Source organism: Oncorhynchus mykiss, unplaced genomic scaffold, assembly GCF_013265735.2.
Source record: "Oncorhynchus mykiss isolate Arlee unplaced genomic scaffold, USDA_OmykA_1.1 un_scaffold_87, whole genome shotgun sequence".
Classification (NCBI taxonomy): Eukaryota; Metazoa; Chordata; class Actinopteri; order Salmoniformes; family Salmonidae; genus Oncorhynchus; species Oncorhynchus mykiss.
In genome coordinates, this window is record NW_023493659.1 from 1,497,349 (window position 1) to 1,521,832 (window position 24,484).

Genomic DNA, 24,484 nt, shown 5'->3' on the forward strand with positions numbered 1-24,484 from the left:
TGGCAGGTCAAATGATAACATTATAAAAGTGTAGAGGGCCTAGAGAGCTGCCCTGCAGAACACCACAGGTGCATGTTTATCAATAATTGGAAGAAGCAATTTCATAAACTCATCAACTCATCAAGTGCAGCGTCTGGATGCTCCTTATTAATCACATCAGACCAACAAATATTTTGAACCAGTGGAGGCTCCTCAAAGGAGGAAGGGGAGGACCATCCTCCTCAGTGAATTTCATAAAAATATAGATTTTTAAACATTTCAAAAGTTATCATTTTTAGACTAAATATATTCATATTTCACCAAACAATTGATTAGAACACACTGTTTTGCAATGAAGGTCTACAGTAGCCTCAACAGCACTCTGTAGGGTAGCACCATGGTGTAGCCGGAGGACATCTAGCTTCCGTCCTCCTCTTGGTACATTGACTTCAATACAAAACCTAGGAGGCTCTTGGTTCTCACCCATCCATAGACTTACAGAGTAATTATGAAAGCTTCAGGAGGACGTCCTCCAACCTATCGGAGCTCTTGCAGTATGAACCGGCATGTTGTCCACCCAATCAAAGGATCAGAGAATGAATTTAGTACTGAAAGCACAAGCTACAGCTAGCTAGCACTGCAGTGCATAACATGTGGTGAGTAGTTGACTCAAAGAGAGAGAAAGACAATAGTTGAACAGTTTTCAACAAATGTATTTCTTCAAAAATGAAGGAGAGGCAAGAGACAGAGAGAGAGAGAGTGTCATTTTTTTCACTTTCAGTTTCACTTACTTAGCTAGCAAATGCAGCTGGCTAGTTTAGCCTACTGAAACACCCTGCTCAAATAGAGGAATGCTCTGTTAGCTAGCTGGCTAGTTTAGCCTACTGAAACACCCTGCTCAAATAGAGGAATGCTCTGTTAGCTAGCTGACTATAACAGAGGGATGTTATGTTAGCTAACTGGGGAGGAGATGCACTGAGGAGGAGATGCACTGCAGTACTTAATGCAGCTGGTGGCCACACCACTTTTGATTTTGACCCCCCTCTTTGTTCAGGGACACATTATTGCATTTCTGTTAGTCACATGTCTGTGGAACTTGTTCAGTTTATGTCTCAGTTGTTGAATCTTGTTATGTTCAAGTTTGCTGAAAATAAACGCAGTTGACGGTGAGAGGACGTTTTTTTGTTTGTTGCTGAGTTTATGTATAGATGGACGGACAGACAGACAGCAGGACGAAAGACAGTGGAGACGGCGTAACTCAGCAAACTGACATCTTTATTCACAGATTCAGATCCTGCAGTGACATCAGTCGTGACATCACAGTCCTGACATCACCGATATGACATCACCGATATGACATCACAGTCAATGCGATGGTTACAGCTGTCAAACAACAAGCAGCTAGCGTCCGCTAGCTAACATGCTAACATGGTTTTGTAGCTAGTGTCTGCTAACATGCTAACATGGTTTGGTAGCTAGCGTCCGCTAACATGCTAACATATTATATTAAAAAATATATAAAACTTTCAAAGGTGTTGAAAGCGTATAAAATGTACAAGTCATTGAGATGAGTCAGTGGTTCCAGCTGAGTAGAAACAAACAGAACACGTGTCTATAATAACTCTGATATATCAAATCAACTATATAGAAATAATCCACCAACACGTTCACACAGGTGAAATGTTCAGAAACTACGGTGATGTCAGACAGAACTAGTGTTGTGATTGGGCGATGGAACGTACAGGGCATCATTTGGGCTACTGTAATTGGCTGGCAGCTAAGGTCCTTATCCAATCAGGTTGTTGTGGGGCGGAGATCAGCAGAGTTCTGTCTTCTTGGGTTGTTGTTGTTTTGTTCTCTTTCCCAACTTTTGTTTCTCTACCAGTTTTCTTGGCCCCTGAGGAAGAGAACAGAACATTTATTAACAGCATCAAAATACACAAGGAGTGAGGGAGGGAGAGAGGAGGGGAGGAGGGGAGAGACGAGAGGGGAGGAGAGAAGAGGGGAGGAGAGAGGAGAGGAGGAGAGAGGTAGAGAAGGAGAGAAAGAATAAAATAGAGACCAATGACAGAAAGAGAAGGACAGAAGAGATGCTTTGTGGTGCTCTAATCAGTTTGTGTGGGACTAGGGGACTAGGAGACTGGGAGACTAGGGGACTAGGGGCCTAGGAGACTAGGAGACTAGGGGCCTAGGAGACTAGGAGACTAGGAGACTAGGGGACTGGGAGACTAGGGGACTAGGAGACTAAGAGACTAGGGGACAAGAGACTAGGGGACTAGGAGACTGGGAGACGGTATCAGTAGCAGTGGACTGGGACTAGGGGACGGTATCAGTAGCAGTGGACTAGGAGACGGTATCAGTCCCCAGCTGTTCCCAAACTCCACGGCACAGGTTCTCTTGACAATGCTGTACCATTCTTGAGGGGCCTTGGTATTTCTGATACTGACTTCCTCTCCTGGGTGCTCGTACCTTGGCTGAGTCATAGTTGCGGTATGTCTGCCTGAGCGTGAGGTCTGTGCTGCCCGGCTCCTGTTCAATCTGTTGCCGGTTACGGGCTACTCGAAGACAGAGAGCGGCCAGGCTCGGTGGGTAAGCCCCACCGCTTGCCTCTCTTCCCTGGGTCGCTCGTCTTTTCAGTTCGCTGCAGCTAGCGACTGGAACGAGCTGCAACAAACACTCATCAAACACTTATCTCAATCTCTTCAGTAAAAGACTTAATCATGGACACTCTTACTGACAGTTGAGGCTGATGTATTGTTGCCTCTACCGGTGCTGGGTGCCGGCCGGTTACCGTCTTACCGCCTTAACCGAGTGAGGCTCGTTGTGACAACAGTACCCCCAAGTGGCCAATCAGGGTACGTCACTGATCACTGAGCCCTGGTACCCAGAGTGGGCCGGGCTTTAGGTAAACCTTGGCACAATACAGTTTCTTCAACCCTGAGTTACGCAGTGTTCACAGGTTTTAAAACGTGTGTCTCCTGCAGTTCAATGAAAAGGGTCCCTTCTCCATGTTCAGACTCACATTTGTCAAGAGTGGTGGTTATTTTTCCAATTCCAATCTCTCCCAGTCCACAAAGTGGTGTCCCGCCCCTTCAGAGTCATGGGAGGCTCACTGTCTGCTCTGACCAATGGCGGGCATGCGCAGTGTCGCCCTGGATCATACGAATAGTAGCCTCTGCAGGGTCCCCAACAGCCAGATGTTCCGGCTTTTCAGGGGAAATGGAGAGAGAGCCTATGACGTGACTTCTGCTTTTGGACATTAACAAAGCATCACTCCAAGTTGATACTCATTTACTAGATTGGTTGAACAGAACAGAACCTCCCCGACAGTTATTTTTCTTCTCGTCAAAGCCAGGATGTAGGGGACCTAGTTTCTGGCTTTTCTTTTTTATGCCTGCTAAGTTAGGTTACGTGAACAGTGATGTCGGGGTACAGGCTACAACTTGTTGTTCGTCCCTCCACGCTTCTGCAGCGTCATCAGGCCGACTATTTCCGAGGCTTCAGCGCCTGTTTTGAGGGAGGAAATATCCTCCCGTCTCCAGAAGCAGGCAATCCGTTGAAGATCCAAGATGGCTGGTGCAGCCGGTATTTCCTGGTTCCGAAAAGGGAGAGGACTTCACGTCCCATTCTAGACCTATGTGCCCTCAGCAAGCATCTCAGAGTCTACAAACTCAAAATGCTCACAAGCCGCCTCCGGAGTCTACAAACTCACAACGCTCACAAGCCGCCTCCGGAGTCGTCGAGGGAGCAAGGAATGTAACACACATCCATTCTACTGTCCCGTATTCAGTCTCTAGTCTTCCAAAGAAACCAGAAAAGTTACCTGTCTGACTCCACATCAGCGCATTCTGTTTCTAGGTCCTGAGCTAGACTCACTTGCGTATCATGCTTTTCTATCCCCACAGAGGGTGTCTGAGTTCCGGCTCTGCTCAGCCAAACTTTGGTTATGTCACAAAGGGCGTTGTTGCCAGGGCCTACGCCCTACTTCTACTGGGGACAATGGCTTCTGTGATGTAAGTTGTTCCCATGGGGCTATTGTTCATGTGGCCCTTCCAGCGCTGAGAGCTAACCACTCACCTGGATGCATTTCGCAGCCTAAGCCGGTCACTTTGGGTGTCAGGTCTATGGGCCATGAACCAGTGCTGGGACCCTCTGCTATTGTCAGGGGGCTCCCATGGACTCAGTTGTATCCCACAAGGTGATCACAACAGACACATTCCCCTGAGGGTGGGGTGCGCTGTAAGAAAGGCAACCGATTCTGGGGGTATCGACATTGGTGTGGATCGCACTGCATATCAATTACCCAGAGATCCTAACGGTATATCTGACACTAAGGCACTTTCCCCTGAGGGTGGGGTGCGCTGTAAGAAAGGCAACCGATTCTGGGGGTATCGACATTGGTGTGGATCGCACTGCATATCAATTACCCAGAGATCCTAACGGTATATCTGACACTAAGGCGCTTTCCCCTGAGGGTGGGGTGCGCTGTTAGAAAGGCAACCGATTCTGGGGGTATCAACATTGGTGTGGATCGCACTGCATATCAATTACCCAGAGATCCTAACGGTATATCTGACACTAAGGCGCTTTCCCCTGCTTTGGTCGGGCCAGTGGTGGCGTGCATCAACGGGGACGGGGAGGGACTCTGTCTACCTCCTCAACTTGGATCGCTCCCTATTGCTGGGAGCAGTGTGCACATGCTTTCACTCCGGGAAACACATGTCCCCGGTTGCCTCAGTTTGGGTGCAGATTAGCCTCCACTCTCAGGGGTGGTGGTCTCCCAGATAAGGGAAATCTTCAGCAGGGCCGACATAAATCTTTAGACATCGCATTACACAACTTGCATTGTCGTCTGTTTTTCCTCGATGAGGGAGTCGAGCACTTCACTGGCCTCGGATCCTCCTTTACACATTTCCTCCCGTGAAGCTGATTCAGCCGTCGTTGGAGAGGGTGCGCCTCAGGGGCTTGCTGTTGACTCTTGTGGCTCCCCATTGGTCCAAGCAACCTTGATTTGTGGAGATCATTCACCTGTTGTGGTGGGGTCCTGTGGCAACTCCCACTACGCAGGGATCGATTATCCCATGGATAGGTTATCCCAGGTACACCGGCAGGTTTGGCAGGTTGTCTGGCATGTCTGCCTCGTGATTTGTTGGGAGAGTTGTCTGGCATGTCTGCCTCGTGATTTGTTGGGAGAGTTGTCTGTCATGTCTGCCTCTTGATTGGTTGGGAGAGTTGTCTGTCATGAAGAGGACCCACCCTGTTGTTTTCCCTTTATGGTCATTTGAAACCAGATCCCAGTCACTGCTGGATCGGCATTTTCAAGACTAGAAAATAGCCACTAGAGAAGTGTGTGTCTCTTTATACCTGTGTGTGTGTGTGTGTGTGTGTGTGTGTGTGTGTGTGTACCTACTCTTCAAACACATCCTCCGTATCCATCCTCCTGTAGTACTTGGCCAGTTTGACTGACAGGATGATGCTGGGAACCAGGAACACACAGCAACCACCCAGACCGAACCAGAACGTGTTCTATAAGACACAGAGATACATAACCTTAACTCAGACCAAACCAGAACAACACACACATAGATATAACCTCACACACACACACAGACACACCAACCCACACAGCACATACCAATACACACACCGACACACAGCACACACCGACACACAGCACATATCGACACACACACCACACACACCAACACACACATCACACACACCGACCCAAACACACACAGCACATGCCGACACACACACCGACACATACACAAACACACACAGCACATACTGACAAACACACACAGCACACGCCAACACAAACAGACAGCTCCTGTGTATCTTACCACTGAGTCGACTATGAAGCTGCAGGTAACGATCTCCATGGAGTCAATGATGTTACTGATGGGCTTACACTGAGACACCTCCCCTGTCAGCTAGGATACATTACATTATGGAGGAGAGGTTACTGATGGGCTGACACTGAGACACCTCCCCTGTCAGCTAGGACACATTACATTATGGAGGAGAGGTTACTGATGGGCTGACACTGAGACACCTCCCCTGTCAGCTAGGATACATTACATTATGGAGGAGAGGTTACTGATGGGCTGACACTGAGACACCTCCCCTGTCAGCTAGGACACATTACATTATGGAGGAGAGGTTACTGATGGGCTGACACTGAGACACCTCCCCTGTCAGCTAGGATACATTACATTATGGAGGTTACTGATGGGCTGACACTGAGACACCTCCCCTGTCAGCTAGGACACATTACATTATGGAGGAGAGGTTACGACTGGAGGGACTGGAGGAGAGGTTAGGACTGGAGGGACTGGAGGAGAGGTACAGATCTAGCTAAACAGAACAATAGTGTACAGAATAATATTAGAGAGAATGATTTATTTCAGCTTTTATTCATTTCATCACATTCCCAGAGGGTCAGAAGTTTACACACACTCAATTAGCATTTGGTAGCATTGCCTTTAAATTGTTTAATTTGGGTCAAATGTTTTGGGTAGCCTTCCACAAGCTTCCCACAATAAGTTGGGTGAATTTTGGCCCATTCCTCCTGACAGAGCTGGTGTAACGGAGTCAGGTTTGTAGGCCTCCTGACAGAGCTGGTGTAACTGAGTCAGGTTTGTAGGCCTCCTGACAGAGCTGGTGTAACTGAGTCAGGTTTGTAGGCCTCCAGACAGAGCTGGTGTAACTGAGTCAGGTTTGTAGACCTCCTGACAGAGCTGGTGTAACTGAGTCAGGTTTGTAGACCTCCTGACAGAGCTGGTGTAACTGAGTCAGGTTTGTAGGCCTCCTGACAGAGCTGGTGTAACTGAGTCAGGTTTGTAGGCCTCCTGACAGAGCTGGTGTAACTGAGTCAGGTTTGTAGGCCTCCTGACAGAGCTGGTGTAACTGAGTCAGGTTTGTAGACCTCCTGACAGAGCTGGTGTAACTGAGTCAGGTTTGTAGGCCTCCTGACAGAGCTGGTGTAACTGAGTCAGGTTTGTAGGCCTCCTGACAGAGCTGGTGTAACTGAGTCAGGTTGGTAGGCCTCCTGACAGAGCTGGTGTAACTGAGTCAGGTTTGTAGACCTCCAGACAGAGCTGGTGTAACTGAGTCAGGTTTGTAGGCCTCCTGACAGAGCTGGTGTAACTGAGTCAGGTTTGTAGGCCTCCTGACAGAGCTGGTGTAACTGAGTCAGGTTTGTAGGCCTCCTGACAGAGCTGGTGTAACTGAGTCAGGTTTGTAGACCTCCTGACAGAGCTGGTGTAACTGAGTCAGGTTTGTAGGCCTCCTGACAGAGCTGGTGTAACTGAGTCAGGTTTGTAGGCCTCCTGACAGAGCTGGTGTAACTGAGTCAGGTTGGTAGGCCTCCTGACAGAGCTGGTGTAACTGAGTCAGGTTTGTAGACCTCCTGACAGAGCTGGTGTAACTGAGTCAGGTTTGTAGGCCTCCTGACAGAGCTGGTGTAACTGAGTCAGGTTTGTAGGCCTCCTGACAGAGCTGGTGTAACTGAGTCAGGTTGGTAGGCCTCCTGACAGAGCTGGTGTAACTGAGTCAGGTTTGTAGACCTCCAGACAGAGCTGGTGTAACTGAGTCAGGTTTGTAGGCCTCCTGACAGAGCTGGTGTAACTGAGTCAGGTTTGTAGGCCTCCTGACAGAGCTGGTGTAACTGAGTCAGGTTTGTAGACCTCCAGACAGAGCTGGTGTAACTGAGTCAGGTTTGTAGGCCTCCTGACAGAGCTGGTGTAACTGAGTCAGGTTTGTAGGCCTCCTGACAGAGCTGGTGTAACTGAGTCAGGTTTGTAGGCCTCCTGACAGAGCTGGTGTAACTGAGTCAGGTTTGTAGACCTCCTGACAGAGCTGGTGTAACTGAGTCAGGTTTGTAGGCCTCCTGACAGAGCTGGTGTAACTGAGTCAGGTTTGTAGGCCTCCTGACAGAGCTGGTGTAACTGAGTCAGGTTTGTAGGCCTCCTGACAGAGCTGGTGTAACTGAGTCAGGTTTGTAGGCCTCCTGACAGAGCTGGTGTAACTGAGTCAGGTTTGTAGGCCTCCTGACAGAGCTGGTGTAACTGAGTCAGGTTTGTAGGCCTCCTGACAGAGCTGGTGTAACTGAGTCAGGTTGGTAGGCCTCCTGACAGAGCTGGTGTAACTGAGTCAGGTTTGTAGGCCTCCTGACAGAGCTGGTGTAACTGAGTCAGGTTTGTAGGCCTCCTTGCTCAAACATGCTTTTTCAGTTCTGCCCACAGATGTTCTATTCTCTCTACTATTATTCTGACATTTCACATTCTTAAAGTAAAGTGATGATCCTAACTGACCTAAACCAGGGAATTTTTACTAAGATTAAATGTCAGGAATTGTGAAAAACGTATATATATATATATATATATATATATATATATATATATATATACACACTAGCATTCAAAAGTTTGGGGTCACTTAGAAACATCCTTGTTTTTGAAATAATTTTTTTTGTCCATTAAATAACATCAAATTGATCAGAAATACAGTGTAGACATTGTTAATGTTGTAAATGACTATTGTAGCTGGAAACGGCTGATGTTTAATGGAATATCTACATAGGCCCATTATCAGCAACCATCACTCCTGTGTTCCACTGCCTTCTAGTGACCCCGAACTTCAGAACGGCAGTATATAACTCTAACTTGATAACTTACAGAGTTTTTGACCCAGTCTGTGTACTGTCTGAAGTATCCAACCAGGCTCTGCATGTACACATCTCTCTCCTGCAGGACAACGAGAGGTTGTTTAGAGTGTCTGTCTGTCTGTCTGTCTGTCTGTCTGTCTGTCTGTCTGTCTGTCTGTCTGTCTGTCTGTCAACGTCTGTCTGTCTGTCTGTCTGTAGTCCGTTTACCTGTTTAACCACGCGTGAAGCGTTGTGTGTGATGAGGTACTCTGCTTCGTCGATGGCACTAAGGACGTTAGTCACCTTCACCTGAGAGAGACAGGTGAGTTAGGGTGTGTGTGTGTGTGTGTGTGTGTGTATGTGTGTGTGTGTGTGTATGTGTATGTGAATGTGTATGTATGTGTGTGTGTGTGTGTGTGTGTGTGTGTCCTCACAGGTAGTTCCTTAGCTGTCCTCTGCAGTAGCCGGATGCTCTGGCTGAGGGTGCTCTGGAAGAGAGGAGAAGGCCATGTTTCAGATGGGTCTAGTTACTGAATCTGGCCATGTTTCAGATGGGTCTAGTTACTGAATCTGTCAGGTAAATGCTGCCAGGAGAGGCCATGTTTCAGATGGGTCTAGTTACTGAATCTGGCAGGAAAATGCTGCCAGGTAAAGGCCATGTTTCAGATAGGTCTAGTTACTGAAGTGGGCCATGTTTCAGATGGGTCTAGTTACTGAAGAGGGCCATGTTTCAGATGGGTCTAGTTACTGAATCGGGCAGGTAAATGCTGCCAGGAGAGGCCATGTTTCAGATGGGTCTAGTTACGAAATAGGGCCATGTTTCAGATAGGTCTAGTTACTGAAGAGGGCCATGTTTCAGATATGTCTAGTTACTGAAGTGGGCCATGTTTCAGATAGGTCTAGTTACTGAATAGGGCCATGTTTCAGATAGATCTAGTTACTGAATCTGGCCATGTTTCAGATAGGTCTAGTTACTGAATAGGGCCATGTTTCAGATAGGTCTAGTTACTGAAGAGGGCCATGTTTCAGATAGGTCTAGTTACTGAAGTGGGCCATGTTTCAGATAGGTCTAGTTACTGAATCTGGCCATGTTTCAGATAGGTCTAGTTACTGAATAGGGCCATGTTTCAGATAGGTCTAGTTACTGAAGAGGGCCATGTTTCAGATATGTCTAGTTACTGAAGTGGGCCATGTTTCAGATAGATCTAGTTACTGAATCTGGCCATGTTTCAGATAGGTCTAGTTACTGAATAGGGCCATGTTTCAGATAGGTCTAGTTACTGAAGAGGGCCATGTTTCAGATAGGTCTAGTTACTGAAGAGGGCCATGTTTCAGATAGGTCTAGTTACTGAAGAGGGCCATGTTTCAGATAGGTCTAGTTACTGAAGTGGGCCATGTTTCAGATAGGTCTAGTTACTGAAGAGGGCCATGTTTCAGATAGGTCTAGTTACTGAAGAGGGCCATGTTTCAGATAGGTCTAGTTACTGAAGAGGGCCATGTTTCAGATAGATCTCTACAGATAGCTCACTAGCTAACAGGGAAACAATGATCTGGGTTGCTAACTGCATTCTTCTTACATGTACTCCTAAAGAAGCATTGGGTTGGTGTAAACATGAGAGATAGTTCCCTTCCACCATGTGTGTTTCACCAGTCTCAGTGCTCTTCATTTTAAATCCATTGATCATTACTGTATCATTGAAACCTAAACTAACCATTGATCACAAAAACACAACACTGTTCAGAACAACAACATCACAACACACACCGAGTACCACAGCGTATTACAACACAAATACACAACACTGTTCAGAACAACAACATCACAACACACACCGAGTACCACAGCGTATTACAACACACACCGAGTACCACAGCGTATTACAACACACCGAGTACCACAGCGTATTACAACACACACCGAGTACCACAGCGTATTACAACACACACCGAGTACCACAGCGTATTACAACACACACCGAGTACCACAGCGTATTACAACACACACCGAGTACCACAGCGTATTACAACACACACCGAGTACCACAGCGTATTACAACACACACCGAGTACCACAGCGTATTACAACACACACCGAGTATCACAGCGTATTACAACACACACCGAGTACCACACATATATATACACACACACAGAAAGTATACCCCTTCACTTATTTCACATTTAGCTGTCTTACAATTTAAATTCAAAATGGATTAAATAGATGTTTTATTCTCACCCATCGATACACAAAACCCCATAATGACAAATTAAAAACATGTTTTGAGAAATGTTAAAACATTTATTGAAAATGAAATACAGAAATATCTAATGTACATAAGTATTCACACCCCTGAGTCAATACTTAGTAGAAGCACCTTTGGCAGTGATTACAGTTTTCTGGGTAAGTCTCTAAGAGTGATTACAGCTGTGAGTCTTTCTGGGTAAGTTTCTAAGAGTGATTACAGCTGTGAGTCTTTCTGGGTAAGTCTCTAAGAGTGATTACAGCTGTGAGTCTTTCTGGGTACGTCTCTAAGAGTGATTACAGCTGTGAGTCTTTCTGGGTAAGTCTCTAAGAGTGATTACAGCCGTGAGTCTTTCTGGGTAAGTCTCTAAGAGTGATGACAGCTGTGAGTCTTTCTGGGTAAGTTTCTAAGAGTGATTACAGCTGTGAGTCTTTCTGGGTACGTCTCTAAGAGTGATTACAGCTGTGAGTCTTTCTGGGTACGTCTCTAAGAGTGATTACAGCTGTGAGTCTTTCTGGCTAAGTCTCTAAGAGTGATTACAGCTGTGAGTCTTTCTGGGTAAGTCTCTAAGAGCGATTACAGCTGTGAGTCTTTCTGGCTAAGTCTCTAAGAGCGATTACAGCTGTGAGTCTTTCTGGGTAAGTCTCTAAGAGCTGTGAGTCTTTCTGGGTAAGTCTCTAAGAGCTGTGAGTCTTTCTGGGTAAGTCTCTCAGAGCTGTGAGTCTTTCTGGGTAAGTCTCTAAGAGCTGTGAGTCTTTCTGGGTAAGTCTCTCAGAGCTGTGAGTCTTTCTGGGTAAGTCTCTCAGAGCTGTGAGTCTTTCTGGGTAAGTCTCTCAGAGCTGTGAGTCTTTCTGGGTAAGTCTCTCAGAGCTGTGAGTCTTTCTGGGTAAGTCTCTCAGAGCTGTGAGTCTTTCTGGGTAAGTCTCTCAGAGCTGTGAGTCTTTCTGGGTAAGTCTCTCAGAGCTGTGAGTCTTTCTGGGTAAGTCTCTCAGAGCTGTGAGTCTTTCTGGGTAAGTCTCTAAGCTCTTTCTACACCTGGATTGTGCAATCTTGTGCGATCATTGCTAGACAACCATTTCCATGATTTTTCCACAGATGTTCAAGTAGATTTAAGTCAAAAGTGTAACTATTCCACTCAGGAACTCATTCCAAAATCATAGACATTAATATAGAGTTGTTCCCCCCTTTGCTGCTATAACAGCCTCCACTCTTCTGGGAAGGCTTTCCACTAGATGTTGGAACATTGCTGCTATAACAGCCTCCACTCTTCTGGGAAGGCTTTCCAGTAGATGTTGGAACGTTGCTGCTATAACAGCCTCCACTCTTCTGGGAAGACTTTCCACTAGATGTTGGAACATTGCTGCGGGGACTTGCTTCCATTCAGCCACAAGAGCGTTAGTGAGGTTGGGCGCTGATGTTGGGCGATTAGGCCTGGCTCACAGTCGGCGTTCCAATTCATCCCAAATTCGCTCAATGGGGTTGAGGTCAGGGCATTGTGCAGGCCAGTCAAGTTCTTCCACACCGATCTCGGCAAACCATTTCTGTATGGACCTCACTTTGTGCACTGGAGCATTGTCATGCTGAAACAGGAAAGGGCTTTCCCCCTTCCCCATACTGTTGCCACAAAGTTGGAGGCAAAGAATTGTCTAGAATGTCATTGTATGCTGTAGCGTTAAGACTTCCCTTCACTGGAACTGAGGGGCCCGAACCATGAAAAACAGCCCCAGACCATTATTCCTCCTCCACCAAACTTTACAGTTGGCACTATGCATTCGGGGCAGGTATCGTTCTCCATGTATCCGCCAAATCCAGATTCGTCCGTCAAACTGCCAGATGGTGAAGCGTGATTCACTCCAGAGAACGTGTTTCCAGAGTCCAATGGCGGTGAACTTTACACCACTCCAGACGACGCTTGGCATTGCGCATGGTGATCTTAGGCTTGTGTGCTGCTGCTCGGCCATGGAAACCCATTTCATGAAGCTCCCGACGAACAGTTGTTGTGCTGACGTTGCCTCCAGTTGCAGTGTGGATCTCGGTAGTGAGCGTTGCAACTGAGGACAGATGATTTTTTACATGCTAAGTTGTTCAGCACTCTGTTGTTCCGTTCTGTGAGCTTGTGTGGCCTACCACTTTGCGGCTTAGCTGTTGTTGCTCCTAGACGTTTCCACTTCACAATAATAAACATTCTACTGACAGTTTTTGTCCATGCATGATCGTGTGCGCAATTTTATACACCTGTCAGCAACGGGTTGAAATAGCCAAATCCACTAGTTTGACGGGGTGTCCACATACTTTTGTATATATAGTGTAATTGTATGTGTGGGGTACAGAGATGAGGTAGTCATTAAAAAAACATGTTAAACACTATCATTGTACACAGAGTGAGTCTATGCAACTTAAAACGTGACTTGTTCAGCACATTTTTCCTCCTGAACTTATTAAGGCCATAACAACAAAGGGGTTGAATACTTATCCACTTCGATATTATGGGCTATTGTGTATAGGCCACTGATACCAAATCTAAATGTAATCCATTTTAAATTCAGGCTGTAACACAACAACAAAGTCAAGGGGTGTGAATAGTTTCTGAAGGCTCTGTGTAGAAATATACACAAACTACACACAGACACCAAGCTTACCCGCGCTCGGACAAATTTCTGGGCCACCATTTTTTTGTGAATATTAGTGAGAAAGAAAGACAAGAAGAGAGAGAGAGAGAGAGAACAGCAGGAACATAGAGAGAGAGAGAGAGAGAACAGCAGGAACAGAGAGAGAGAGAAAGAGAGAGAGAGAGAGAGAGAGAACAGCAGGAACATTGAGGAAGAACAGAAATCAGTCAAGCTGTCTCTTACCAGGTCTTTGGGAGAAAGACTGTTTACATGAGTGTGTGTGTTTGTGTGTGTGTGTGTATGTGAGTACACGTGTGTATGTGTGAGTTTGAGTGTGTGTGAGTGTGTATATGTGAGTACGTGTGTGTGTGTCTGTGTGTGCGCATCGGGGTGTGGGTTTACCATGGCCTGCTCCATAGGGACGACCTGTTCTCTGTGGATCTGTCGTATGCTGCTGGCATGACCCTTCAAAGCATTCTCTAGAGCTCCCCGCGGCTACACACAAACACACGGGACGTAGCGTTTAGCATTTAGCCTCACCATATCCATATTAACACACAAGACGTAGCATTAGCATTTAGCCTCACCATCTCAATATTAACACACAGGACATAGCATTAGCATTTAGCCTCACCATCTCAATATTCACACACAGGACGTAGCATTAGCATTTAGCCTCACCATATCAATATTAACACACAGGACATAGCATTAGCATTTAGCCTCACCATATCAATATTCACACACAAGACGTAGCATTAGCATTTAGCCTCACCATATCAATATTCACACACAGGATTTAGCATTTAGCCTCACCATATCCATATTCACACACAAGACGTAGCATTAGCATTTAGCCTCACCGTATCAATATTCACACACAAGACGTAGCATTAGCATTTAGCCTCACCGTATCAATATTCACACACAGGATTTAGCATTTAGCCTCACCATATCAATATTCATTTGGAGGCCTATATCATGTTACAGGGTCTATATCGTGTTACAGGATCTATATCTATATCTAGGGGTAAGGTCTAGGGGTTAGGGTCCAGGGGTTAGGGTCTAGGGGGTAGGATCTAGGGGACTCACGAGAAGGTCGGCCTGGGCCTCCAGCTCGTTAGGGGTTAGGGGTTAGGAGACTCACCAGAAGGTCGGCCTGGGCCTCCAGCTCGTTAGCATCTAAGGGTTAGGGTCTAGGGGTTAGGGTCTAGGGCTAAGGGGACTCACCAGAAGGTCGGCCTGGGCCTCCAGCTCGTTAGGGGTTAGGGTCTAGGGGTTAGGAGACTCACCAGAAGGTCGGCCTGGGCCTCCAGCTCGTTAGGGGTTAGGGTCTAGGGGACTCACCAGAAGGTCTGCCTGGGCCTCCAGCTCGTTAGGGGTTAGGGTCTAGGGGTTAGGGTCTAGGGGTTAGGGGACTCACCAGAAGGTCTGCCTGGGCCTCCAGCTCGTTAGGGGTTAGGGTCTAGGGTCTAGGGGACTCACCAGAAGGTCTGCCTGGGCCTCCAGCTCGTTGGAAAACGACAGCAGATCCACCAGAGTTACACCTTTATTCACCTACACACACAGAGTCAGTGGTCAGGGGTTAGAGGTCAGGGGTTAGGGGTCAGGGTTTAGGGATCAGGATTTAGTGGTTAGGGGTCAGGGTTTAGTGGTTAGGGGTCAGGGGTCAGGGTTTAGTGATCAGGGGTCAGGGTTCAGTGGTCAGGGGTTAGAGGTCAGGGTTTAGTGGTCAGGGTTTAGGGGTCAGGGTTTAGTGGTTAAGGGTCAGGGTCAGGGTTCAGTGGTCAGGGGTTAGGGGTAGAGGTCGACTGATTATGATTTTTCAACGCCAATTCCGATACCAATTATTGGAGGACCAAAAAAGCCGATACCGATTAATCGGCCAATAAAAATAAAATGTTTTATTTGTAATAATGACAATTACAACAATACTGAATTAACACTTATTTTAACTTAATACATCAATAAAAATCTATTTAGCCTCAAATAAATAATGAAACATGTTCAATTTGGTTTAAAAAATGAAAAAACAAAGTGTTGGAGAAGAAAGTAAAAGTGCAATATGTGCCATGTAAGAAAGCTAATGTTTCAGTTCCTTGCTCAGAACATGAGAACATATGAAAGCTGGTGGTTCCTTTTAACATGAGTCTTCAATATTCCCAGGTAAGAAGTTTTAGGTTGTAGTTATTATAGGACTATTTCTCTCTATACCATTTGTATTTCATTAACCTTTGACTATTGGATGTTCTTATAGGCACTTTAGTATTGCCAGTGTAACAGTATAGCTTCAGTCCCTCTCCTCGCCCCTACCTGGGCTCGAACCAGCAACACATCGACAACAGCCACCCTCGAAGCAGCGTTACCCATGCAGAGCAAGGGGAACAACTACTAGAAGGCTCAGAGCGAGTGACGTTTGAAACGCTATTAGCGCACACCCAGCTAACTAGCTAGCCATTTCACATCGGTTACACCAGCCATTAGGCTGATAGGCTTGAAGTCATAAACAGCGCTGTGCTTGTGAAGAGCTGCTGGCAAAACGCACGAAAGTGCTGTTTGAATGAATGATTACGGGCCTGCTGCTGCTCAGTCAGACTGCTCTATCAAATTAGACTTAATTATAACATAATAACACACAGAAATACGAGCCTTTGGTCATTAATATGGTCGAATCTGGAAACTATGATTTCGAAAACAAAACGTTTATTATTTCAGTGAAATACGGAACCGTTCTATATTTTATCTAACGGGTGGCATCCATCAGTCTAAATATTCCTGCTACACAACCTTCAATGTTATGTCATAATTACGTAAAAATTCTGGCAAATTTAGTTTGCAATGAGCCAGGTGGCCCAAACTATTGCATATACCCTGACTCTGCGTGCAATGACCACAAGAGAAGTGACACCATTTCCCTGGTTAATATTGCCTGCTAACCTGGATTTATTTTAGCTAAATATGCAGGTTTAAATATATATACTTCTGTGTATTGATTTTAAGAAAGGCATTGGTGTTTGTGGTTCGGTACAGTCGTGCAGCGATTGTGCTTTTTTCGCAAATGCGCTTTTTTTAAATCATCCCCCTGCGTTTCATCGATTCTATGCAACGCAGGACACGCTAGATAAACTAGTAATATCATCAACCCTGTGTAGTTAACTGGTGATTATGATTGATTGATTGTTTTTTATAAGATAAGTTTAATGCTAGCTAGCACCTTACCTTGCCTACCTACTGCATTTGCGTAACAGGCAGGCTCCTCATGGAGTGCAATGAGAGGCAGGTGGTTAGAGCATTGGACTAGTTAACTGTAAGGTTGCAAGACTGGATCCCCGAGCTGACAAGGTAAAAATCTGTCGTTCTGAACAAGGCACTGTTAAATAAAGGTATACAAAATAAAAAATAAAATCGGCGCCCAAAAATACCGATTTCCGATTGTTATGAAAACTTGAAATCAGCCATTCCGATTAAACGGTCGACCTCTAGTTAGGGGTCAGGGTTCAGTGGTCAGGGGTCAGGGTTCAGTGGTCATGGGTTAGGGGTCAGGGTTTAGTGATCAGGGGTTAGGGGTCAGGATTCAGTGGTCATGGGTTAGGGGTCAGGGTTTAGTGATCAGGGGATAGGGGTCAGGGTTCAGTGGTCATGGGTTAGGGGGCTGGGTTTAGTGATCAGGGGTTATACCTCGGCTAGGTAAGCAGCATAGTTAATATCTCCTATCCCAGCGTTAGAGAAGGTTAGCAGGTTATCCCGTTAGCGGTCAGGGTTCATGGGTTAGGGTTAGAGGTCAGGGGTTATACCTCTGCTAGGTAAGCAGCATAGTTAATATCTCCTATCCCAGCGTTAGAGAAGGTTAGCAGGTCATCCCGTTAGCGGTCAGGGTTCATGGGTTAGGGTTAGAGGTCAGGGGTTATACCTCTGCTAGGTAAGCAGCATAGTTAATATCTCCTATCCCAGCGTTAGAGAAGGTTAGCAGGTTATCCCGTTAGGGGTCAGGGTTCATGGGTTAGGGTTAGAGGTCAGGGGTTATACCTCTGCTAGGTAAGCAGCATAGTTAATATCTCCTATCCCAGCGTTAGAGAAGGTTAGCAGGTTATCCCGTCCATCCTGCTCCAATAACACAATGCTCTGGAGGTCGATGCTCACGCTGTCAAACACCTTCACCAGGTCCTTGTTAAACTGACACACACACACACACAGACACACACACACACACACACACACACACACACAGAGACACAGACACACACACAGAGAGACACAGACACACACACACACACACACACAGACACACACACACACACACACACACACACACACACAGAGAGACACAGACACACACACAGAGAGACACAGACACACACACACACACACACACACACACACACACACACACACACACACACAGACACACACACACACACACACACACACACACAGAGAGACACAGACACACACACAGAGAGACACAGACACACACACAGACACACACACACAAACACACACACACAGAGGCACAGAGACAGATACAAAAACACTTATGAATGGTAGGTTGTGTAACAGTTCTAGGAATGACTATCTCAACCCTTTATCTAGAACAATAACCCAATGGCAGAACTGTAACACACACACACACACACACACACACACACACACACACACACACACACACACACACACAGACCCTCCCCCAGACACACACACAGACTCTCCCACACACACACACACAGACCCTCCCACACACACACACACACACAGACCCTCCCACACAGACCCCCTCACACACACACACACACTGACCCCACACACACACACACACACACACACACACAGACCCTCCCACACACACAGACCCTCCCACACACACACACACAGACCCTCCCACACAGACCCTCCCACACACACACACACACACACACACACGCACACACGCACACACCCTCCCACACAGACCCCCCCCCACACACACACACACAGACCCCCCCCCCCCTCACACACACTGAGCCCCCCCCCACACACACAGACCCCCCCCCCCCCCCTGACCCTGACATACCACGGTTGTTTTGAGGAAGGTGTTGATGTTGAACATTGTTTCCAGCTGCAGAGCATGGTACAGCCCGTTGTTATCATAGCAGTCTCTACACACACACACGCACACACACACACACCGTTGTTATCATAGCAGTCTCTACACACACACACACCGTTGTTATCATAGCAGTCTCTACACACACACACACACACACACACACACACACACACACAGTTTCAACATGATTTCAGCCCATAAATGATATGTGATGACGCTGAATCAACCTTAGAAAACTGATTGCAAAAAGTCATGGCTGACCAGGTTTCCATCCAGCCGGGTGAATCACCTGACCCATGGAAAGAAGTCATGGCTGACCAGGTTTCCATCCAGCCGGGTGAATCACCTGACCCATGGAAAGAAGTCATGGCTGACCATGTTTCCATCCAGCCGGGTGAATCACCTGACCCATGGAAAGAAGTCATGGCTGACCACGTTACCATCCAGCCGGGTGAATCACCTGACCCATGGAAAGAAGTCATGGCTGACCAGGTTTCCATCCAGCCGGGTGAATCACCTGACCCATGGAAAGAAGTCATGGCTGACCACGTTTCCATCCAACCGGGTGGAAAACTACTGTAAACCTATCTTCTGTAATCCAAACTACTGTAAACCTATCTTCTGTAATCCAAACTACTGTAAACCTATCTTCTGTAAACCTATCTTCTGTAAACCTAGCTTCTGTAAACCTAGCTACTGTAATCCAAACTACTGTAAACCTATCTTCTGTAATCAAAGCTACTGTAAACCTAGCTTCTGTAAACCTAGTTACTGTAAACCTAGGTTCTGTAAACCTAGCTTCTGTAATCCAAACTACTGTAAACCTATCTTCTGTAATCCAAACTACTGTAAACTTACCTTCTGTAGTCCAAACTACTGTAAACCTAGCTTCTGTAATCCAAACTACTGTAAACTTATCTTCTGTAATCCATACTACTGTAAACCTAGTTTCTGTAATCCAAACTACTGTAAACCTATCTTCTGTAATCCAAACTACTGTAAACCTATCTTCTGTAAACCTAGCTTCTGTAAACCTAGCTACTGTAATCCAAACTACTGTAAACCTATCTTCTGTAATCAAAGCTACTGTAAACCTAGCTTCTGTAAACCTAGTTACTGTAAACCTAGGTTCTGTAAACCTAGCTTCTGTAATCCAAACTACTGTAAACCTATCTTCTGTAATCCAAACTACTGTAAACTTACCTTCTGTAGTCCAAACTACTGTAAACATAACTTCTGTAATCCAAACTACTGTAAACCTATCTTCTGTAATCCAAACTACTGTAAACCTAGCTTCTGTAAACCTAGTTACTGTAATCCAAACTACTGTAAACCTAGCTACTGTAAACATAGCTTCTGTACTCCAAACCTAGCTTAAACCTAGTTTATGTAATCCAAACTACTGTAAACCTAGCTTCTGTAAACCTAGTTACTGCAAACCAAGCTTCTGTAAACCTAGCCTCTGTAAACCTAGCTTCTGTAATCCAAACTACTGTAAACCTAGCTACTGTAAACATAGCTTCTGTAATCCAAACTACTGTAAACCTAGCTACTGTAAACCTATCTTATGTAAACCTAGCTATTGTAAACCTAGCTACTGGAAACCTAGCTTCTGTAAACCTATCTACTGTAAACCTATCTTCTGTAAACCTAGTTACTGTAAACCCAGCTCGGATAAACCTAGTTTCTGTAAACCTAGCTACTGTAAACCTAGCTACTGTAATCCTAGCTTCTGTAATCCTAGCTACTGTAATCCTAGCTTCTGTAAACCTAGTTTCTGTAAACCTAGCTACTGTAATCCTAGCTTCTGTAAACCTAGTTTCTGTAAACCTAGCTACTGTAATCCTAGCTACTGTAATCCTAGCTACTGTAAACCTAGCTACTGTAATCGTAACTACTGTAAACCTAGCTACTGTAATCCTAGCTACTGTAAACCTAGCTTCTGTAAACCTAGCTACTGTAAACCTAGCTACTGTAATCCTAGCTACTGTAATCCTAGCTACTGTAATCCTAACTACTGTAATCCTAGCTACTGTAATCCTAGCTACTGTAATCCTAACTACTGTAAACCTAGCTACTGTAATCCTAGCTACTGTAATCCTAGCTACTGTAAACCTAGCTACTGTAATCCTAGCTACTGTAAACCTAGCTACTGTAATCCTAGCTACTGTAAACCTAGCTACTGTAAACCTAGCTACTGTAATCCTAGCTACTGTAATACTGGCTACTGTAAACCTAGCTACTGTAAACCTAGCTACTGTAATCCTAGCTACTGTAAGCCTAGCTACTGTAAACCTAGCTACTGTAAACCTAGCTACTGTAATCCTATCTACTGTAATCCTAGCTACTGTAAACCTAGCTACTGTAATCCTAGCTACTGTAATCCTAGATTCTGTAAACCTAGTTTCTGTAAACCTAGCTACTGTAATCCTAGCTACTGTAATCCTAGCTACTGTAAACCTAGCTACTGTAATCGTAACTACTGTAAACCTAGCTACTGTAATCCTAGCTACTGTAAACCTAGCTTCTGTAAACCTAGCTACTGTAAACCTAGCTACTGTAATCCTAGCTACTGTAATCCTAGCTACTGTAATCCTAACTACTGTAAACCTAGCTACTGTAATCCTAGCTACTGTAATCCTAGCTACTGTAAACCTAGCTACTGTAATCCTAGCTACTGTAAACCTAGCTACTGTAATCCTAGCTACTGTAAACCTAGCTACTGTAAACCTAGCTACTGTAATCCTAGCTACTGTAATACTGGCTACTGTAAACCTAGCTACTGTAAACCTAGCTACTGTAATCCTAGCTACTGTAAGCCTAGCTACTGTAAACCTAGCTACTGTAAACCTAGCTACTGTAATCCTATCTACTGTAATCCTAGCTACTGTAAACCTAGCTACTGTAATCCTAGCTACTGTAAACCTAGCTACTGTAATACTGGCTACTGTAAACCTAGCTACTGTAATCCTAGCTACTGTAAACCTAGCTGCTGTAATCCTAGCTACTGTAATCCTAGCTACTGTAAACCTAGCTACTGTAATCCTAGCTACTGTAATCCTAGCTACTGTAATCCTAACTACTGTAAACCTAGCTACTGTAATCCTAGCTACTGTAAACCTAGCTGCTGTAATCCTAGCTACTGTAATCCTAACTACTGTAAACCTAGCTACTGTAATCCTAACTACTGTAAACCTAGCTACTGTAAACCTAGCTACTGTAATCCTAGCTACTGTAATCCTAGCTACTGTAATCCTAACTACTGTAAACCTAGCTACTGTAATCCTAGCTACTGTAAACCTAGCTGCTGTAATCCTAGCTACTGTAATCCTAACTACTGTAAACCTAGCTACTGTAAACCTAGCTACTGTAATCCTAACTACTGTAAACCTAGCTAATGTAAAGACATTTTGGGGAATTGGTGTCCTTTTTTTTCAATCCAATGAGTATTTTGTTGATTTGACTGTGAATTCACGTAGTTAAACAACTAAATCAAACTGAACTAATGTCTGTCCAGTGATGTGAATGGTGTGTGTGTGTTGGTCTGTGTGCGTCTGTGTGCTAACGTGCATGTGTGTGTGTGTGTTGGTCTGTGTGCGTCTGCGTGCTAACGTGCATGTGTGTGTGTGTGTGTCTCACCGGTACATGCTTCCTACAGTCAGGTTGATGTTAGGGTTCTGGAACAGCATGCCAGGCAGGAAGTTCTTCTTGGCAGGATGGACCATATAGGGAGTGTCTATGATCTTTACACACACACACACACACACACACACACACACACAAACACAAGCACACACACACGTTAGGATACTGAAGGACACAGGGCTGTAGTGTCTAGATACTGGAGGACACAGGGCTGTAGTGTCTAGGTACTGGAGGACACAGGGCTGTAGTGTCTAGGTACTGGAGGACACAGGGCTGTAGTGTCTAGGTACTGGAGGACACAGGGCTGTAGTGTTTAGATACTGGAGGACACAGGGCTGTAGTGTCTAGATACTGGAGGACACAGGGCTGTAGTGTCTAGGTACTGGGTGAGGGAGGGAGACGGTGAGAGAGAGGGTGAGAGAGGGGGTGAGAGGGTGAGAGAGGGTAGAGGGGGGGAGAGGGTGAGAGAGAGGGAGGGGAGAGGGTGAGAGAGGGGGGAGAGGGTGAGAGAGAGGGAGGAGGAGAGGATGAGAGAGAGGGGGAGAGGGTGAGAGAGAGGGGGGAGAGGGTGAGAGAGAGGGAGGAGGAGAGGGTGAGAGAGAGAGGGGAGAGGGTGAGAGAGGGGGGAGAGGGTGAGAGAGAAGGGGGAGAGGGTGAGAGGGGGGAGGGTGAGAGAGGGAGGCGAGAGGGTGAGAGAGGGAGGGGAGAGGGTAAGAGAGGTTGAGAGAGAGGGAGGAGGAGAGGGTGAGAGAGGGAGGAGAGAGTGTGAGAGAGGGAGGAGGAGAGGGTGAGAGAGGGAGGTCAGAGGGTGAGAGAGGGAGGAGGAGAGGGTGAGAGAGGGAGGAGGAGAGGGTGAGAGAGGGAGGTCAGAGGGTGAGAGAGGGAGGAGGAGAGGGTGAGAGAGGGGGGGGGGGGAGGGTGAGAGAGGGGGGGGGAGAGGGTGAGAGAGGGAGGTCAGAGGGTGAGAGAGAGGGGGGAGAGGGTGAGAGAGGGAGGGGAGGGTGAGAGAGGGAGGAGGAGAGGGTGAGAGAGGGAGGAGGAGAGGGTGAGAGAGGGAGGAGGAGGGTGAGAGAGGGAGGAGGAGAGGGTGAGAGAGGGAGGAGGAGAGAGCGAGGTCAGAGGGTGAGAGAGGGGGGAGAGGGTGAGAGCGGGAGGGGAGGGTGAGAGAGGGAGGAGAGAGGGAGGGGAGGATGAGAGAGGGGGAAAGAGGGTGAGAGAGGGAGGGGAGAGGGGGGAGAGAAAGGGGGAAGGTGTGTACCTTGAACAGTTGTCTGTTAGCAAGCGGTTCACAGAACAGCTTCTCAATGTTGCCCCCGACAACAAACCCTGCTGATACCAGCCCCATCAATACCCAGGCAAAGATGAAGCTGAACCCTACACCTCTGAGATGAAGAGGAGAGAGACAGTGAGAGACAGTGAGAGAGACAGAGAGGATCGAGAGACAGACAGACAGACAGACAGACAGACAGACAGACAGACAGACAGAGATAGAGAGAGAGAGAGAGAGACAGAGATATACAGAGAGACAAAGAGAGACAGAGACAGAGAGAGAGAGACAGATATATCATGATAAAACAAAAATTATGACACAAAGGAAAGAATTTTAAAAATATACCTGACCACTGTGACTGACCCTAAACAGAGAGGACACAGTGACTGACCCTAAACAGAGAGGACACAGTGACTGACCCTAAACAGAGAGGACACAGTGACTGACCCTAAACAGAGAGGACACAGTGACTGACCCTAAACAGAGAGGACACAGTGGCAGAATACCTGACCACTGTAACTGACCCTAAACAGAGAGTACACAGTGGCAGAATACCTGACCACTGTGACTGACCCTAAACAGAGAGTACACAGTGGCAGAATACCTGACCACTGTGACTGACCCTAAACAGAGAGGACACAGTGGCAGAATACCTGACCACTGTGACTGACCCTAAACAGAGAGGACACAGTGGCAGAATACCTGACCACTGTGACTGACCCTAAACAGAGAGGACACAGTGGCAGAATACCTGACCACTGTGACTGACCCTAAACAGAGAGGACACAGTGGCAGAATACCTGACCACTGTGACTGACCCTAAACAGAGAGGACACAGTGGCAGAATACCTGACCACTGTGACTGACCCTAAACAGAGAGTACACAGTGGCAGAATACCTGACCACTGTGACTGACCCTAAACAGAGAGTACACAGCGGCAGAATACCTGACCACTGTGACTGACCCTAAACAGAGAGGACACAGCGGCAGAATACCTGACCACT

At 46.4% G+C, this 24,484-nt stretch overlaps 1 protein-coding gene across 1 annotated transcript in view; it reads right to left on the reverse strand.

Annotated features, from left to right (window-relative positions):
• Positions 1-1,246: 1,246 nt before the first annotated feature.
• LOC110515474 (prominin-1-A-like) overlaps positions 1,247-24,484 on the reverse strand; it is a 58,962-nt gene continuing 35,724 nt past the window's right edge. The window contains exons 14-26 of the mRNA XM_036972029.1: positions 23,468-23,591; positions 22,204-22,307; positions 18,529-18,613; positions 17,508-17,654; positions 14,967-15,038; positions 13,884-13,976; positions 13,512-13,529; positions 9,064-9,117; positions 8,858-8,938; positions 8,661-8,729; positions 5,826-5,915; positions 5,390-5,505; positions 1,247-1,876 (exon numbers count right to left, since the gene is read on the reverse strand). Of these exons, the coding sequence (XP_036827924.1) occupies positions 1,858-1,876; positions 5,390-5,505; positions 5,826-5,915; positions 8,661-8,729; positions 8,858-8,938; positions 9,064-9,117; positions 13,512-13,529; positions 13,884-13,976; positions 14,967-15,038; positions 17,508-17,654; positions 18,529-18,613; positions 22,204-22,307; positions 23,468-23,591 (1,072 nt within the window). The 3' untranslated portion in view covers positions 1,247-1,857. The remainder of the gene's footprint in view (positions 1,877-5,389; positions 5,506-5,825; positions 5,916-8,660; positions 8,730-8,857; positions 8,939-9,063; positions 9,118-13,511; positions 13,530-13,883; positions 13,977-14,966; positions 15,039-17,507; positions 17,655-18,528; positions 18,614-22,203; positions 22,308-23,467; positions 23,592-24,484) is intronic.